The sequence below is a fragment of the Microtus oregoni genome, unplaced genomic scaffold (assembly GCF_018167655.1).
Source record: "Microtus oregoni isolate MIOR12 unplaced genomic scaffold, Mior012 000110F_ref0000174, whole genome shotgun sequence".
NCBI lineage: Eukaryota > Metazoa > Chordata > Mammalia > Rodentia > Cricetidae > Microtus > Microtus oregoni.
This window is the reverse complement of record NW_024544728.1, coordinates 1363727-1383275: the sequence shown is the minus strand read 5'-3', so window position 1 is coordinate 1383275 and position 19549 is coordinate 1363727. Positions and strand designations below refer to the sequence as shown.

The following is a 19549-nucleotide window of genomic DNA, read 5'->3' as shown; positions in this document are numbered from 1 at the left end:
TTTCAGTAAGTTCCGATTCTGCCCTTCGGTGCCCATTCCAAGCCTTCTCTGAACACAAGCACGAGATAACCCGATCTCGACCGCAGCTCGGAAGACGGTAATTTGCAGCCTGGTCTGGTCCTCCACGGAGGCCTGCCACTGCTCTCCCAGCTGCACCGGGCCCTGCCGGCTGCTGTCCCCGCGCGCTGCGCGCCACAGGTGACGGTGGCAGCGGCTGCAGGAGCAGCCCCGGGGCGGCGCGGGCGGGTCTCCGGCATCCAGGGCCCGCCCCTCGGCCTGGCGCGCGGAGGCGGCGCGCACGCGCGGGGGAATATGGCGGCGGCGGAGCCCTCGGTGGCCGCGCTGGCCGGCGGCGGTGTGGGCGCGGGGGCGCCGTCGGGGGGCGGCGGCGTGCCGGTGCTCTTCTGCTTCTCGGTGTTCGCGCGGCCCGCGTCGGTGCCCCACGGCGCCGGCTACGACGTGCTCATCCAGAAGTTCCTGAGCCTCTATGGCGACCAGCTCGACATGCACCGCAAATTCGTGGTGCAGCTCTTCGCCGAGGAGTGGGGTCAGTACGTGGACCTGCCCAAGGGCTTCGCGGTGAGCGAGCGCTGCAAGCTGCGCCTGGTGCCGCTGCAGATCCAGGTGGGTCCCGCCCCCGTTCGCCCGCCCTGCCGGGTCCCCGAGGGCCGCTCACGCCCCCACGTGTGTGGTCCCCAGCGCCCCACGGTTTGGTGCCGCAGCCGCCTCGGTAGCCGTGCAGCCGCCGCCGCTCCCATGTTCACGGGTGATGCAGATCGCGGGGCGTGTTAGCTTCACGGCTGGTTCCGGGAGTTGTGGTAACCAGTTGCAGACATGCAAACTTTGCCGGCGCTCCTCCTCTCCTTTCATTTTGGTGACAGTCGGGGTGCCTTCGTAGGCAGGGAACCGCAGACGCCTCTTAAATAGCCCTCCTAATGCTAGCCTGTGAGTCCTAGGCTGAAGAAGTTATACCTAAGGGTTAGAGTTTATTAATTTTTATACTGCTAAAAGCCGTGTGATGCAGAGTAGTCTCTTGTCCTAAGATCCGAGGAATTCTCTGGCGAATGTATGCTTTCCAAAGGAAGGAAGGTCGGTGTGACTTAGGACCTACACCAACCATAGTTTTTTGTTTTCTTTTTTTCTCTACTTGAAGAATTATTAAGTCCTTTCTCTGGAAGGCGAACTGAAATGTGTGGCCTTTGAGGTTAGAATGAATTTTCATATCCAAGTGCCATTTTGAGAGGCTTATCCCTAATTTTCGTCTATTATCTGTAGTCAGAGACGGGCTGGATGGTGCTGCCCCTTCCCCCACATCTATGGATCCGAAGGGAGGACTTCAGTTTGATTAAAGTTCATATGCTCCGAGGACAGAGTTCATGGGCTAACTGCCAGAACGCTGGAGTGGGTGGAGAGGCCGGTCCTGCTGCCCAGATGGAGAGCTGCATTCTTCAGTGGTTAAGATTCTCCATATTTTATCCCTTTAAGAGTTCTAGATGACAGCTCTCTGCAGCCTTCCAAACGTCCGTTTAGACTACCCATGCCAAACAGTCAATATGCTGGATGCATCTTTGACAAATCCATTATAAGGCCAGAATAAAATACCCAGTGGGTCTGGACCTGTATTGAAGATACAGACATCTTTGTCAACCATTTCCTGTTTTTCCTAGGAGAGTGAGGGGCTCCCGTACTGCTGTACTAAAAAACTCGCTTTTTGTTGTTGTTTTGTTTTTTCGAGATAGGCTTCCACTGTTTAAGTTTGTTTTTGTTTTCTGTGTGCTACAGTAGGGATTTTTAGATTTTGAAAATTTCAAGACATGATTAAACTCTTAAAGGGTCTAAAATTCAGTGTGTGTGTGTGTGAGAGAGAGAGAGAGAGAGAGAGAGAGAGAGAGAGAGAGCAGAGACAGGCATTCATGCTGAAAAGACAATGTATAATTCAGGTCATTCTGGCTTTTGAAATATTTTATATATAATTGATTTTTCGTAATGATGTTTAAAACAACCATTATAGCAGTAGCACTATTCTTTTTTATCTACTAACAAATAGTATTTTTTTCCTCACTAAATGACCCAAGAAGTCTTTTCCGTATGTATCTGTCTATGTTTTGAAGTGCATACAAATACTTGGATATTCTCACGTTAGTAATTGCCATACCTTCCTTCAGTCATGTGCTTTTCCCAGCATAATTGTAGCTAATATGAAAGAATATTTTACATAGGATATGACATACACACGCGTGTATTTATGTACATGGATGTATTTTCCGAAAAGATACTTCTTTCATTGCTACTCTGTTTTCTGGAATATTCCTGTATTACCTTACTGACGTGGGTGTTTTACGTGCAGAAGAGTTCATTCCACACTGAGGTGACGTCTTTGAGTGCGCTTCATAGTGGATGCAAGCCTGGATTCAATTCTTGTTGGAGAAGTGATGAGGTTTATTTCTCTGAAGAGCAGAGCATTGGGAGGTGGGAAGGTTAGCAAGTTGCCCTGGATGGCATGGTTATAATGGCCAAGCTAGCAAAGCATCAGGAAGTCTTCACTGAATGTCTGGATATCTGCCACAGCGTGGCTCTTTTCTTTTCGCGTTTGGTGAGAATGTGGAGCAGTTTGGAAAGCGAGTCAGACTTGAGCTTCTGTTTGTTCATTTCTCTTGATGCTGCTCCCTGCTCTTTTCCTATGAACACCTGCTTCTTAGGCAGACTCAAGGTGGCTCCTGGGGAGGTGGAAGCGATGGGGGTGGTAAGCCCTGTTCCCTTTGACTCGAGGCAGGGACTACTAGTTCCCTGTGCTGTTCTCTGTGTGGGCAATGACCTTGTGCAATAATAGTAGGTGGCTGTGCCACATTGCCCCAGGGGTTGGCAACAATTCTTTGGGAGCTGATCTTGAAGATCTCTATTGCTAACACTAGAGTGTGATAACTTTTTAGGGACTCCTTTTTAAAAATACCCTGTCAGTGACTAAATGTCTGTTTGACAGCGCAGGTAGCTGAAGACACAGCTCATGTTTCATTCATGGTTTGTGTATCTGGAGTCTGACGAATTTAGAGGCTTTGGAGACGGGATGTTAATGAAGGGACGGTGGAGTAGAAGTTTAGGTCTTTTATGATGACTCACTTTCCAAATCTGCAGGATGCAGGCGTGGAATGCTGGAGACGCACACAAAGCCAGGCATCATCCCACGGTCTCTCTCACACTTTGTCCAGGGCAGAACAAGCCCAAGCAGAAGATGACAGGAAGAAATGGATGCTGTCAGGAAGATACAGGCCAGACAGGAGGGAAGGTTTTGGCAGCTCTTGAGAGCAGGAGATACGAGCTGCTCTAGGCAGGTTATTCTGACATGTTCTTAGGGCGGTTAACTGGGAGAGGACTTGGGTCTGGCTTTCACGTTCTAGTAAGATTTTTATTTTGAGGGTGGGGCATAGACGTCTTACTAGAAGAGACAGTCAAGGAGGAAAGGCAGAAATACAATGAAGAAGGAACAGAATATGGCCTGCTGGTGGCTCGCTGATGGAAGGTAGAGATGCTGATTCTAGGACCTTTGCTTTAGCTTGTTTGGATGTCACAGGAAAAACACAGGGATAACCCCACTCTCTGAGTGAGGGAACTGGCAGGGTGTATCTGGGGGGCAATGTGCTTTAGGGGACACTGAGAAGAGGTGCCTAGGTCCTGACTTTAGGGTGTTATCTCCAGCCTATTGGTTTGATGGACAGAGGGAGTTATGGGATATATGATTCTCGAGGTATGGGGGGGGCTTGAAAACTTGCAGTATTGCCGAGTAATACCCATTGTATCCCTTAGTTCCTTGTGAGTAAATTAGCAGGCACCTATAAATAAACAGCCTTGTAGAGTGGGAGCTGCATGTGACCTGCATTTGATTGGTTTTTTCCTCTTTCTTCCATTTAGTTAGTCAAGGGGAATCTTAATGTAGATTTAAATGTCAGTGTGCTCTTGGCTCGGCCCAGGTTTGGCTTTCATCCCTTTGAGGCATAGTCTCAGGAGATCCCTCAGGTCTCTGCTCTCAGTGGGTAGGCACAGCTGGCCTTCCTTGGAGAGTCGGAGAGCTCAGACTTTATGATAAGTTGCAGGTGTAATATTATACCAGGGACGTCAGTGCTCAAAGTAGGTACGTATGTTCTAAAAGCTACAGTGAAATATTCCCTTGCCATCTAAACGAAAAGTCTCAGAATCTGTTTTGCCAGAAATAAATCATCCGATGATGAGCCTTTTGGTGGTGTCTGGAAATACACTTTATGAATGAGTTTCCTAATTCTGCACACTAAATTAGTGCAGTGATTTTTCTAGAGCGATCTTGATGATAAATCATCTTTAATCTCATTAGAGAGCTTCCCATCCCAGCCTGTGCTGACTCAAATGTTTGTTTTGCAGAATCTCACCACAGCCGAAGAAAAATACTGTTTTTCTTAACTGTGTTAAAGATAAGGACATTATATTGGAAGATGTTAATGATTTACCTATAGTTATATAACTGAACATAGTGAAGCCGAGATTTGAACGGAGATTCTAATGCCCACAGGCCTGGGCTGTGTCTGGAATCCTTGAAGGCTGTGTGTGTGGGGTGGGGAAACCTCTGTCTTAAATGAGGAGATACTGGGCCAGAGCCTTACCCCTTACTGAAGCTATGCAGTTGGATTGGAAACAGGACTTCAGTCCTGATCCCTTGATCCCCTTCAGACTTTTACTTAAGTAGATCATGTTGATCTTGTGATGGTAATAGGTTACCCATGTTAGAAGGCAAATCACCTGTCTTACCACATTTCCCATCCCTAAACACTGTGGCACAGGGACTATCATAGGCACTGCTAGCTTGAGGGACTGAAACAACACAGACATTCTCAGATTTCTGGGGGCTAGAGCCCAAGGGTGTGGGCAGAAATGGTTCTTTCTGAGGGGCTGAGAGGAAGAATCTTTTCACGACCTTCTCCACCTGTTTGTGGAAGATCATGGCTTGCAGAGAACATCACTCCAGTCCCTGCTTTCTTGACCAAGGCAGTTTTGTTGTGTGTCTGTCCATCTCTCTGTAGAAGCGTCTCCTTAGCATACAGACACCAGTCCTTGGCAGCTACTTACACACCTTACTTCAATGGGTGGGGTGACTTTATCTCAAATCAAGTTATCTGCACAGGGACTCTAGCTCCCTGGAAGGTTGTTCTCTCGGGTGCTGGGGTTAGGAATTTCAAGAATGACTTTGCACTGTTCAATACCATATCTTACTTCCATTCCAGGAACTGGTGGTGTGTGTGTGTGTGTGTGTGTGTGTGTGTGTGTGTGTGTGTTGCTGAGTGGCCCGTGACCCTTTTGTAAAATGCATGGTAATATTAGACTGTGACAAGTCTGTAGATACTCTACTGTTCTCCTCAGTATGAAATCTAAGGTCAAAGCCACACTATGGCGGGTCTAAAGGAAGTGAACAATGAGTTTTCCACTTAAATTCTATCTCTCAAACTCTTGTTTCAGGAAGCTACTGATTAAAATAATCAAACTTTTATATTTAAATATGTCTATGCATGTATTTGTAGGTGATTTGCTTTTTGAATCCACACTGATTTGCAGGTGCTCCATTTTTGCTTGTGAAGATACTCGGTCAGATCGGCTTTTATCATGGCAGCACTGGTCATCTTCCAGTTGTAAAATATATATTTTGGGCCATTGGCAATACTCTTAGGTACCTGCGATTTAGATTTAATTAAATTTTTTGAGTCGGATAAGAAATTCCTGAATTATAATTGAATTGAATCATAACAGCATCTTGTTGGAATCTATGTGCATTTAGGGATAGGGAGGAGATAGGATTACATTAGGTGGGTAATATGGTTAGAATTTTTTGGTTTTGGTTTTTGTTCCTTTTGTGACTTGGTGGATCTGAGGTTATTTCCACAGTCATAACTTATCTCCAACTACCATGGCCCACGGAAGCCAATATTTGTATTTTAAAGAAGACTTGCATTTTGGAAGTCTTTTGTTTTAGAGTTATGCTGCGGTTGCTTAGATAGTACATACTTTCTGTATTCCCCTGTCCCACCGATTCCTCTGTTGTTAATATTGTACTTTTGTGTGGTTCATTTGTCACAACCAAAGGACTAGCTTGATGACTTACTATGAACTTAGCTGCCCAATGGATATTTTTTAAGTTGTTTTTTATTATTTTTAATTTTTTAGTACATAGGTGTATCTGTGTGAGTGTATTAGTCAGGGTTCTCTAGAGTTGCAGAACTTATGGAATGAATCTCTCTATATATGTGAATTTATTGGAATGACTTACAGGCTGCAGCCCAACAGTGGCTAGCTGTGAATAGAACGTTCAGGAATCTAGTAGCTGCTCAGCCCCATGCGGCTGGGTGTCTCTGCTGGTCTGCAGTATGTGCTGGAATCCCAAAGAAGTAGACTCCAGCGCCAGTGAAGGAATGGATGCGCTGGCAAGGTGAGGGCAAGCAGGTCAAAAAAGAAAACCTTTCAGTTTCCATTGCCCTTATATCGGCATCCAGCAAAGTGTGGCCTACCTTAAAGGTGAATCTTCCTACCTCAGGGTCTGGATTCAAGGCATATGTCATCCCACCTCAAGATCTGGGTCAGAGGCTGTGTCTTCCAGCCTCAAGATCAGATCACAGGTGTGTCCTCCATTTCCAGATTATAGTTCGTCCACATACGGTCACGTTGACAACCAGGAATAACCGTTAAATGGTGGGTGTGTGCACGTGAGTGCAGGGGCCTGTGGAGTTCAGAAGAGGGCAGCATCCTGCATCTTGAGTTACAGGCAGTTGTGAGCTGCCCAGAGCATGCTGGGAACTAAGCCTGGATTCTCTGGAAGAACAGTGAATGCTTTTGACCAACCAGTGAGCCAGCTCTACAGCCCCTGCACACTGGTTTTTAGTGGCTTTTTCTTCTTGTCTTTTCTCTGGTTTGTATTTCAGGACGATCTTATCCACAGTCCATGTCAGGATATAGTTAGATCCACATGCTTACTGACCTTGTATCCTCCGGGCTACAACACTTTCTTTGATTATGATTGTTGTGAATGGCTTTGACAGTGTTGGAAAGTCAGGTGCTTGGGTGGGGTGTCCTCAGGCTTCACGTGCATAGTGCTTTTCTTAGGGGTAAACTGAGATTGTGGGACCCTGAGGACCCATGAAGTCCATTCTCCCGTCAAGTACAACAGTGTGTTGTGACATTGTGGCGTGCAGGAGGCCCGCCTAGCTCATTGGTTTTCCTCACTCTACCTTGGGCAGGCTTTTGCCAAGGGCAGTCACTTTCAAGGGTCCAGGGAAATATCTGTGGCTTGCACAATCAGAAAACCCATCTTTACAATCAAACATGTCACCGCTCACTGTAGCATCTTTCTTTGTTTACGGAACAGGGTTCTGTGGGGTGAGGACAGCTTTAGGGCTGCTTATCCTTCTGACCTCAGACCATACATTCATATTTCTAACTAGGTAAGGACTTATTCAAATATAACTTAGTATCTCAACACTAATTTAACAAAATAACTTAATATTTTGACCGTTATTCTCTTGTGGTTCCTCTAAATAGTGTATTATTTGACATATTCTCCCCCTCCCTTTTTTTTGACACTCTAAATGAATACTGGAATGACATTTCCTAATTTAGAACAGTGTGTTATTACCTCGCCAGACGCCAGTGGAACTAAGTTTGGCTTGCTTTTCTTCTATTTTGGATATTTTTTTCCCCATCTCCCCTCTCAGTTCCTGCCACTGTTAATTTGTCTGCCTCCAGCACTATATTGCTAATTGTTGGTAACTCTCTTGCTTTCTGTGAATTTAGAATGTAGACTGCCAGCCTCCTTTCGGGGCCTACCATGTTAGACTATGTAGACTGAGTTGGTATGGGAGAGCTGGGCTGGGGAGCTTTTGTGACCTGTCTGTGTGGATAGTTGGGTGTCTGTGAACTGTGAGCATGTCAGCGCTTGACTGTTAGCAAGCTTATGTGCTTGCCAGAGGTTTCCTGGGCAAACTTGCTGGCTCTTAGAACGGCAAGTTTGATTAAGTTGTATTACCATAATTTCAAAAAAGAGGCCGCTTTTATAAGTAAATTGTTTTCTAGCATATACCTTAATCACAGAGGCACTGTGATACTTCTTGTTCAGATTTATGAAGGAGAGAGATGCTGAGCACAGTGAACTAAGATTCAGTGTTTACTGGCATCTAAAAACGCGTAAGTCATTTGTAGTGATTGCTTTTAAAAACAATATCCTGAATACACTAAAGCTGGTCTTCCTGGCTTCTGTGTGTAGGTCATGTTCCTGCTTTGGAAATGGCTATACTATGGGATTAGGCAGGCACTCAGGCTCAGCTGATTAAGGTGCTATCACCAAGCTTGATGACCTGAGGTCTAACCCCAGAGGTCCAGTGGCAGGAGGAGAGAAGAGTCTCTGGAGTTGCCGCCCGGCTTCCCAATGTAAATCCTCAAGCTTGCATGTACATACATACATACACACACACACACACACACACACACACACACACACACACACACGATAAATATACATAAACAAACAAACAGGTAAAAAGGTATGATTTGAAAAGTGTAAGGAAACAGCCCAAGCACGTGAGCACTTACTTTACTAATAATACTTTGTTGGTAAAGTTGGAGTCTCTCGGTAGTGTTGACTGGCAGGTGGTTCTCCATCACCGATGGTTGAGTGTGCACGCTGTAGCCTCAGCTGCAGTGGGAGATGAAGTCTTAGAGTCTGCAGCCAGAGCACAGACAGAAGCCATCAGAGCAGTTAGCATGGCCTCAGCACTGGCCATAAGACATTTGCTTCCGAGGCCCCGATAATCCACGGAGGACTTGTCTCCTCTTGAGTCTGCCGTATGCAGGGATGGTAAGGCCAGGTCTGGAGCTGAGCTGCTGCCGAGGCTACAGCCATGCAATTGGTACATAGGCTTCTCCAGGAAATTATTAATAATTGATATCTATGGGTAATTTAGCCTAATTAGAGGGGTTTTAGTGGGTGACTAAGAGGAGTAATGACATCTGTTCTGGACCAAACACTTTCTTTATCTCGCAAGGCGGGAAGTGAAGCACCTTGGGCTTCCAGTTCTCTAGCGAAGCTGAATTCCTGTGTTCAGTGTGAGTTTTATAGTTAACGGCTCCTCAAGGGCCCTGACTGTTGGAGTGGGCTCCCTGCAGCAGATCTGAATCTTGGAAATTTGATTCCCGGTTTCCTTCCTAATTCATTAATTTTCCCACTCGTGATAATGTGTAAGAATTCAGCCTTTAGTTCCTGCCATCCCAGGGCAGTTTCCATGTGTTGTTTACTACCCTCCAGAAGTCACCCTGCAAGTGGCTTCTTCTTATTTTTTCTTGAGACCAGTGGTTTTCCATTTGCTATGAATTAGTTTGTTTTCTGTTTGTTTTTAGTTTTGTGCCTTATGGTCTCTGCTACAGATTGTTTTTTAAATTGCTATTTTCTTTGCATGAAATTAAAATATAATTTCCTTGCCTGTAATACTACTACCAGATTTTTTTTTATTATTGTAAATATTGAAGCTATATTCACAGTAACATTCAACAAATGCTTTTAAATACACTCAAAAATAAAGAGTATAAGAAAAATATTCAAATTATATGTAATGTGTAACTACCTGCTAATTTTTGGATATTTTCTTTTATATTTTTATGTCACTGAATGCTATTCAAGTGTGCTATTGTAAAAATTAACATTAGATGTTAACTTCTCCTTAGATGAAAGGAATCCTTTGAAACATGCATACATTTTTAATTGACTAAAATGTTTTTTTCTCTGAATATATTAACATTCTTTAAACATTTAGATATTGTTTGTCTTTGCTTTATTTCTCCCTTCTCTACCAAGTGCAGTTTGAAGAATGTCTTTGGTTTTGTTTGTTTGTTTGTTTTTTGTGTTTGTTTGTTTGTTTTTTTGAGACAGGGTTTCTCTGTGTAGCTTTGGAGCTTGTCCTGGAACTCACTCTGTAGACTAGGCTGAGCTTGAACTCACAGAGATCTGCTTGACTCTGCCGCCCAAGTGCTGGGATTTAAAGGCCTGCACCACCACCACCCGGCTTGGATACTTTCTTGTGGTATTGGTTATGTTACGTTTGCTTTCTGAGAGAGACCATAGGAACATTTTCTTCTCACATTGACCTCCCCTGGCCTTAAATGTCATTGTAATACAAACCCCATATCATCCTTGTCTTCTTTCCTCAGCTCACGACCCTGGGAAACCTCACGCCTCCCAGCACTGTGTTTTTCTGCTGTGACATGCAGGAAAGATTCCGACCAGCCATCAAGTACTTTGGAGACATTATTAGTGTGGGACAGAGACTGGTATGTCTGTCTGTCTGTCTGTCTGTCTGTCTGTTCATTCCAATCTGCTGAGGCACAATATACATTCGTATCGCTACTCAACACATTTTTTTTTTATAATTTTGTTTGGTACATTTCTTTCAGTTACAAGGAGCTCGGATATTAGGAATTCCGGTTATCATAACAGAACAGTACCCCAAAGGCCTTGGCAGCACGGTGCAAGAGATCGACTTAACAGGTGTCAAACTGGTTCTTCCGAAGACCAAGTTTTCTATGGTGTTACCGGAAGTGGAAGCGGCCTTAGCCGAGATTCCTGGCGTCCGCAGTGTTGTACTATTTGGAGTAGAAGTAAGCACCATCTTGGGTTTGGGGATGTGAGGTCTTGTTTACAGGAAGCTAGTAGTGAGTGGCCCTGAGGAGAAGTGCCACCACTGGCTACGTGTCCTCCACCCTCATGGTACTGATTTGAATGCCTTGTGGCTGTCACCACCTTCAACTTTCACAACCCTGTGAGCTGCGTAGCCTTGGTCTGCCAGGATCACAGACGAGAAACTAAAGTATAGCCATGTCAGTGCCTTGCCAATGCTCAGCCGGCCAGTGAGGAGGCAGCATTTGAATCCAGGCCAGTGATCCTCGGCTGTCGTGAGAACCACCTGCGTTTTCTCTAAAGACATTAATTATTTTATTTGTGTGTTAGTGGGCTTCACTGGGGGCACCTTTTGTGCTGTACCCCACCTCACCCCATTCCCAAGGTTATATAGTTCACCATCCTGCAAGTAGGTTTGTATACCTGTTCTTATGAAGAAAAAAACCATACTTATGGATTCCTAGTGCCAATTTCAGTTGATTTATTACATTTTATTTATTTTTTGAGATAGGACCTTGCTAAGTAGCATGGAACTCATAATGTAACCTAGGCTGGCATTGAACTGATAGCAATCCTTCTATGTGCAGAAATTGCAGGACTGTGCCTCCATACTCAGCTTATTTCTAACTTTTAAACAACTGAAATTTTAAAATTTATGAAAAAAATTATTAACTCTGCGATAAAATAGAACAAACTTAGCATGGTTATACTTTGATAATAAGGTTTTATCATAATAGATTTTCAAAGCAGAAAAAAATGTAATCTTAAGTTTGATGCCCATTAAGTATTTTCTTATATTTTCAGTTCAGCCGTGAAATTAGAGAGGCAGTGTGTGTGTGAACACGTGGTACAAATGCGGTGGCTTTTGCACGGTTTTTTGTTCATCATACTTAGCTCTCATGCTCAGGTGAAATACTTTCTGAGCAGCGGAGCGCTTTAGGGCTATTTACATGAGGTAGTAGCCGGTCGTTCACTGGAGCTTTCTAGTCATGTGAGGACAGCCGGCACTGGGCACGGTGGCAGTACTGAAAACGTAACTCGCTGGTTATGTAACGTAGTTACCATTAGAGGGAGATTTTGTTTTGTGTCCTCTAAGGCAAGTCTACAAGTCAATGCCTGTGAAGACAGGGTCTGTACAGTAATGGTAATAGATACTGAGTAAATCCTTTATTTTCACATGAATAAAACAACGCTAGATAATACTGATTTATGCTCAAAACTACCTGGCTAACTGGAGCCTAAACTGAATGGGGAAAGCCATTTGATTCTCAGCCCTTTCTGTTCTGCCCTAATGTATATTTACAGAATGTTCTTATGGGTTTCGCCTGTCTTTACTTCTGTATGACTCAGTTTCCCCAGTACTTTCTCAGTCCTGCAGCTCATCCTCTTAAGTACTTGATATGAATGTAGACACAAATGCAAATGCCAGTGGCCCCTTGGCCCCGCAGTGGAGTGATGGTAGTGAGCTTTCTCAAGGCCACTCCTAGGGCTTCGCTGAAAGTCATCAGAAACTGCAGGGAATTCAGAGAGTCTGTTCAGTGTGACCTTGAGAAACATTGATAAAGTCAGCTTCTGGTCTGGAGAAATGCTGTTGTGTGTGTGTTAGAGATTGCCTAGCTCAAGAGAGCCTAAACAGTGCTGTTAAATATTCCAATGACCTCTTGCATCCTTTTTGAACTCATATAAAGCACCAACGGTTTCCCGCGTTCTTACATGTGATACTTTGCTTCCCTGCTAGACACACGTCTGTATCCAGCAAACTGCCCTGGAGCTGGTCGGCCGAGGCATCGAGGTTCACATCGTTGCCGATGCCACCTCCTCAAGAAGCATGATGGACAGGATGTTTGCTCTTGAGGTACTTGCTCTACTTAAAAATAAGTTCTTCATCGAGTTTTCTGAATAATTACAAGACTTGGATATTTAGCAGTCCCTAATATTTTGCCTTTTAAACCATAGCTTGGTCTCAGCATATCAAGGCCATTGCTTTTCAGAGAAGCAACTGTGCACTAACTGGCCGTTCAGTTACAGTCTTACAGTTTTTCCTTGGGATTAGATTTCTAGAGATGCTAAAAATTCCTTGATAGTTTTATGGTCACTTTACTGCAGTGTTCAACATGAGCTACTTGAGATGTCTCAAGTAGCCGGGACTGAATTTTATAGGATCGCAGTCGGTTCAGGCAGGTTAACTCAAGCAACAGCTAGCCCCAGACTCTGGCAGAAGGGATCCAAGTCTGAGTAGCCTTTTCTAAGTGAGTGCCTCCTGGCTGACACTGGATCAGCTGTTCTTTATCAGTGTTGCCTAATAACCATCTGAACTAAGCCCCCTCTGTTCCACGACTGTTGAGGCTAGCACTTAATCCTGGGGAGGGTTTCACTCCAGAAGGTGTGTGTGTCTCCCTCTCAGACTTATCATATCTAATTCACCAATAAGTTTGAATGTATATATGGATCTAATTTCTGAATTGTTAAACTACTTACTTTTTTTTATTAAGAATGATCAGTGCAGGGCTAGCAAGATGACTCAGAAGGTAAAAGAGCTTGGTGAAGAAACCTGGTGACCTGAGTTCAATTCCCGAATCCCACAGTGAAAGGGGAGAAATTAATCTTGAATGTTACCCACTGACCTCTCCATGCACACTGAACAATGTGTGGACGTGTTCATGCACACACACACACACACACACAAACTCGAAGCAATTTTAAATAAATGCCGAAGGGTTTGTTGTTGTCATGAGATCATACAGTACTCTGGGTACAAACTGACTTACGCATTGTTCTCTGTCGGAACTGCGTCAGCTCTGTAGCCCAGAGTGCCATCAAGCATTCAAAAGGAATGGACAGAAGAGGAAAGGCCACGGGCAACAGGCCATAGGTAGCAGCCTGGTTGGCCTCCCTTCTTGGTTTTCCTCTAGAGAGTAGGATCCCTGTTGTTATTATGGATAGAAGTTTGCTGTTTATTTATTTCAGTATTTATACTTATTTCAGCATTTCATGCAATGTTTTTTGAGCATATTCAATTCTCTCCAGCATCCCCCGACTTGCCACTCTTTCCATTTTCGAATCTCTTCCCATCCAAGTTTGAGATTACTTGTTTTGTTAAGTCCTTTGCCTGTCAAGTTCAGTTTGTTGGAGTTCAGCCCTGCAGTGTGATCTCAAACTCACCTTTCTCGTGGTAACTATCAAATGCCAGTGGCTCCTCAGCTAGTTGTGGAATTGCGTGTCCACCTTCCCCTCTCTATGCTGGGATTTTATCTGTCTGGGGCTTACGCAGTTCTCTTTTGTGGTATTAAAATCACTGTGAGTTCACTTGTGCATTTCCCTGTGTTCCTAGAAAATACTACGTCCTTGATGCTGTCCACCACTTCCCACTCTTCCAGCCTATCCATCCTTTCTCCTCAGAGACCCCAGAGCCTTGGGGTGAGGAGCCTGAAACCATTGTCTGATAGGTAGAAGTTTAGTTTGTTAAGCTGTCCCCATGCAGATTGGAAATACTGGTTTTTCTGGCTTTTAGTGAGTGGTGCTTCTTCTCCTGGCAGCAAAGATCGGTAAGTTCTCCTTCAGGCGTGAGTTCATTAGGACTCGCTTTTTAGGCTTTCTTATTAAGCTGAGATTTTACAGCTGCTGTCAAGCGGACCATCTCTCATCCGGCAGCTATCTTCAGCTACCTGCACAGGGGAAACTGTATTGTCATGGTAATGCTCAGACTTTGAAGTATTTCAAAGCCACACAAACTAAACAAAGCCTTGTTTGCTGTGAAGATATTTCTAGGACGTTCCTCCTACATTCATATGGATTTTATTTATGTCTTTATTCTTCTCTCATACATTACATTCCGACCTGTGTTTCCCCACCCTCCATCCCTCCCAGGCCCTCCTCCCACTCCCCCAGACCCACTGCTCTTCCCATTTCCTTTCAGAAAAGAGCTGGCTTCCCAGGGATATCAGCTGAATGCAGCCTGATGAGCAAGACTAGGCACACACTCTCATGTCGAGGCTGGATGAGACAACCCAGCAGGAATAAAAGGGACCCACAGAAGGCAAAAGAATCAGAGACACTCCCACTCCCACTGTTAGGAGTCTAACAAAAGCCCCGAGCTAAACGACCACAGCCTGTAGGCAGAGGGCCTAGTGCTGTCCCGGCAGGCTCTGGTTGCCGCTTCAGTCTCTGTCATGAGCCCTGCTCTGTTGATTCTGTGACCCTGAGACATCTACAAAAGGACAGAAAAAGCCTGCAGGTGAGGTCAGGTGATGTGTGCAGTGCCTGCAATGAGGTCAGGTGACCTGCAGGTGAGGTGAAGTCAGGAGATGTGTGCAGTGCCCGCAGGTGAGGTCAGGTGATGTGTGCAGTGCCCGACAGTTTGTCTGCTGCTCCCCTTCATTGTATCTTGCTGTAGAGGACATGCAGTTTGTCTCTCCAATTTTGGAGAAGATGCTTTTTTATTCTGTGAACTGAAAGTTAACAGCAACATGGCCAGCGCCTCTTCTTCTTCATTCCTTCAGAGCAGAACTACTGCAGACAATCCTTATCCGTATTGCCTGTTACATTCATTTCCCTTGCAAGATGAATAATTAGTAAGCATAAGGCCTGTGGCCTGGACTTTATTTACTGAGTGTTTCCTTGTATGTACTCGTCATCTGTTGGGGAGTGTCACCTTAGAGTAAATGATGTTCATAATCACATGATAGATTTCTGTACCACTGTACACTTACCTGATTTTGTCAGATCACAGAATTGCAGAATGAATGGAGTAAATCCTCTCTTGAACTAGGTGCCTCTGTAGTTGTAGGTGTTGCTTGAATGTGAAGTAGGTTGGATACTCCATTCCTGGCCTAGACAGTTTTACATGTGTACACAAAGGAGCCTTCCTTTATCATTGCCCCAGTTGGACTGCCTGTGCAAGCATAAGGAGGGGTCCTCCATGGCCTAATGCCCGTTTTAGCTCTGGAGAGAAAGTGTGGGCACGACCCCAGAAGCTGTTGCTACTGTCTGCTTAGGTTCCTCCCAGGTTGGGGAGGGCAAGCTCTGTGCACACACCCAGGATCCTGTTCTAAAAACTTTGCCACACCTTCCTTCTCATCTGGGTTCTTTCCTTAGTTATTTTTAAACCCTCAGTCTGTAAGGAGCACTGTACACCTCAGTGTGACCAGCTTTATGCACCACCAAAGATTGCTAGGGTAGACGGACAAGACTATGGTTCGTACAAGGCCATGACTTCTTCTAAGGTTCCTGCAGCAGATGCTTCTTGTGATAGCCATTTGCCCTTTACTCCCGAGTGTCTTACTACTGATTACTACAGAGAGTGGTCCTCTGCCGTGGGATTATCCCCTCCCCTTCCTTCCCCCTCCTTTGCCTCCTTGAGTTTTTATGGTTCTGCTGGAAAAGTCATCCTGTCAGGAACAGTTCTGGTGGGCAACTTTACATAGTTACTGATTTTATAACCTTCTTTAATCATTCTAAAAAGTTCATAATGACAGAAAAGATGGAGATTCCATTATTCTCTGGGCAGATTCTCAAACCTCTCTCATGGCCCTTCACTTTTGCCAATCATTCCTAAACCAGAGGATTCTTAATTATGCCAAGTCCTTAGGTGTTGTTTTCTGCAGTCTGAAAAGAAGAATTTAAGAACCTTTATTTTATTAATGCAATCAAACTTCTATTTTACATAGTTGGAGAGCAAATTAGCAATAAAATAGTCTGGATAGTTATAACTATACCCATAGTAGAGATTATTTTTTAAATAAATAGGTACCAAATGACAGTTGTGCCAGGTGAAAGTACTAACATGCTCCCTGGCTCCTGTTTTGATTACACTGCACGGGGTGAATGCAGATGAGTTCCCTCTTTTGCTCTTGGTGTTAGAAATGAGAAAACAAAAGAACAAAAACAAAACCCCAAACCACAAGAGATTATCAAAGCTTGAAGCCAAAAGATGTCCGCATTGGAGGGAGTGAACAGAGGTGAAGTGTTCCAGCCCTGAGAAGTGTGCACATCTGGCATGCTGGATCCTAACTCGGTTTCTGTTGCTATGATAAACACCATGACCAAAGCAAAATGGGGAGGAAGGGGTTGATTTCATCTTAACTCCATAACACAGTTGTCCCTAGCAAGAACTCAAGTCATAGCCTAGAGGGAACTGGAGCAGAGGCCAGTGAGGAACATTGTTTACTGGCTTACACAGCTTGTCTTTAACATAACCTAGGGCCACCTGATCCAGAGTGGCACCACCCACGGTGCAGTGGCCTTCCAACATCAACCATTAATCAAGAAAATGCTCCAGAGACTTGCCTAGGAACCAGTCAGATGGAGACACTTTCTTTATTAAGTTTTCCTCTTCCCAGAAGACCCCAGCTTGAGTATCAAGTTGACAGAAATTGCTGGCACACATGGGGATATGACTTCTACCAGTGTCCTCTCTCTGCTCATGTTTACATCATTAGCCTGGTAATCTAGTACCTACAGATCTTGACGCTGGCTCCCTGGCTCCCTTTAGTGATATCTAACCCATTACTAATACGAAGAAGATGGGTTCGTGATACATCTGGTTTTGAAACCTTTCTCCATCACTGAATTTATTGCTATGGCAGAGAACCATTGTTATAGATGACAACCCTAGTTATTGTCCAATGGTTCTGCTGTTTTTAAATCACCTCCATTTTCTAGCTCACGTCTTGTTTCTGTTTTCTAGCGTCTTGCTCGAACTGGGATCATCGTGACCACCAGTGAGGCCATTCTGCTACAGCTGGTGGCTGACAAAGATCACCCGAAATTCAAGGAAATTCAGAACCTAATTAAGGCGAGTGCCCCTGAGTCTGGTCTGCTCTCCAAAGTATAGGATACTTGAAGATCGGGATCCCCGACAGGACGGCAAGCCCGAGGAGCGCTTGTCTCTGCTAAAACTAAAATGTTAAGTCAACAGCAACTCCTCCTTTGCAGCTCTTAGTAACACTTAACTGGCTAGACCTTTGGGTACAAGCATTTAGTTCTGATGTCAAGGCTTCAGGTGCTGCTTATCTTCTTTGTTTCTTAATGGGCTTTTATTTATTATTCAAATTACAATGGAGGTGCCTGTTTTGTCTACATCATATACTCTGACCATATCTTTCCAAAGTGCTCCCTCTGGTGAAGTTTTCTTAAATTGTGTACTTTACAGAAATAAAACACATCTGTCATAATGATCTGACTTTTCTATAGTTGTGAAACATCTCTTGTAATGTCGGTGTAGATGCGGTGTTTTCACTTCCCAGGCTGCCGGGCGACCGATTCCTGCGTGAGAACTGACCAACAGGACAATGGTTGTCACCTACGTCTCTCACAGTGTAGAGTTGCTGACTGAGTGAGGTGCATTGATTTAACCAGAGCAAATTATCTTCCCTGTTGGGTATCCATCTCGACTGCGCTGCTTTTCTTATTCCTGTTGCCATCTTTGTGGATTTCCTTCCTCTGGCTAGCGATCTATGCTAATGTTCTTCTTCCACTGGACGTTTTACATGCTCGTTGGTTATTTTAATTTTGTGAACAGATGGGAGTGATTTGCAAGGCTGGATAACTGACAGGGTTCCCCGGACATAATGCCTTTACAGTCTTTCTGAGTGCATGTTTTGGTACACACGGGAGTTAGTGGAGAAGTAAACACTACGTAAAATGTAGTTTTAAAATGTCCATGTTTCCCTTTGTGTTTTTCTCTCCCTGCCATTCAAACATTGTTACTGCTGACGTCATCAAAGTGACTTGGTAGGGATAATACTACGGTCATTGTTAGACCATCAGTAGGTTTATTTTCACTTAATACTTACTAGTGCTTAAAAACTTTTTAAAGTGTGTTGTGATATGTGGATCATTACTCTCTTTGTATTAAATTAGAGAAAATATATTACATGGTGAAATTGTTTTGTTTCCTGTGACTCCATGAATACTATAAGGAACTCTAGTGACTTTTCAGAGGTAGCAAATTTAATACTTATAATCATACAACTCATGGAAGCTTTCAAAGGAGGAGAATCCTTTGCAGTCCCAGACTGATGGAGTTGTTACAGGGCCTTCCTGTTGGAGCTGTAGGAATGTGTTTTGTTCTTTGAGCCTTTTAAGACATCACAGCCTAGTGTCCTTGGGTGTGCTCAGATGTTTGCTTTAGAATAATGACTCTCAACCTCTGGGTCACCATGCTTTGGGGATCTAACGATCCTTTTATAGGGTTTGTTTATCAGATATTCTGTGTATCAGGTATTTACATTACAAATCATGACTAGCAAAATTACAGTTATGAAGTAATGATGAAATAATTTTATAGTTGGGGTCTTCACAACATGAGGAACTGTACTAAAGGGTCTGTCGTAGCATTAGGAAGATTGAGAACCGCTGCTCTAGAAAATGAGAAAGAAGCATCATAAAATTGTCTACCTTTTAAAATAATTTCTAATAAATGTGACCTAGTGCTTTTCATACTTTTATTATCTGGAGAGCTTGTTAAAATACTGATTTTAGCTTTTTTCTTCATTTAAATTAAAAAACAAAATGGCGTTGCCACCAGTGAAGCAAGGTTTTAATTTAGAATGGTTTGCTTCCCTTGTGTCCACACCTCTCCCATCTCAGTGAGAATCCATGGCAGCGAAGCCTCGTCACAGCTGAAACCAGCTCTGTGACCCTGGATTACTGTCCTTTGGAAACAATGTCTGAGAACAACAGACTGTTTTCTTCTCAATTCTAGAGAGGTGTGGGGCTCACTGTGCTGACATCAAAGCTGTTCTGGCAAAGCCGTGATCTTTCTGGAGCCTGTAAAGGGGATGATCAAGATTCAGCAGCTCCATGCTTCTAGAATCCACTCGGGTTTTTGTTTTTGATTTTGGTTTTGTTTTATTTGTTTGTTTTTACCATTACCGC

At 44.2% G+C, this 19549-nt stretch overlaps 1 protein-coding gene across 1 annotated transcript; it reads left to right on the top strand.

Moving 5' to 3' along the window:
• Positions 1 to 305: 305 nt before the first annotated feature.
• Positions 306 to 17844, top strand: LOC121443649 (isochorismatase domain-containing protein 1). Its single transcript, XM_041645469.1, has 5 exons — positions 306 to 624; positions 10207 to 10326; positions 10450 to 10653; positions 12411 to 12527; positions 17358 to 17844. The coding sequence occupies exons 1-5, from the start codon at positions 313 to 315 to the stop codon at positions 17502 to 17504; spliced, it is 900 nt and encodes a 299-aa protein (XP_041501403.1). The 5' UTR covers positions 306 to 312; the 3' UTR covers positions 17505 to 17844.
• Positions 17845 to 19549: the final 1705 nt, after the last annotated feature.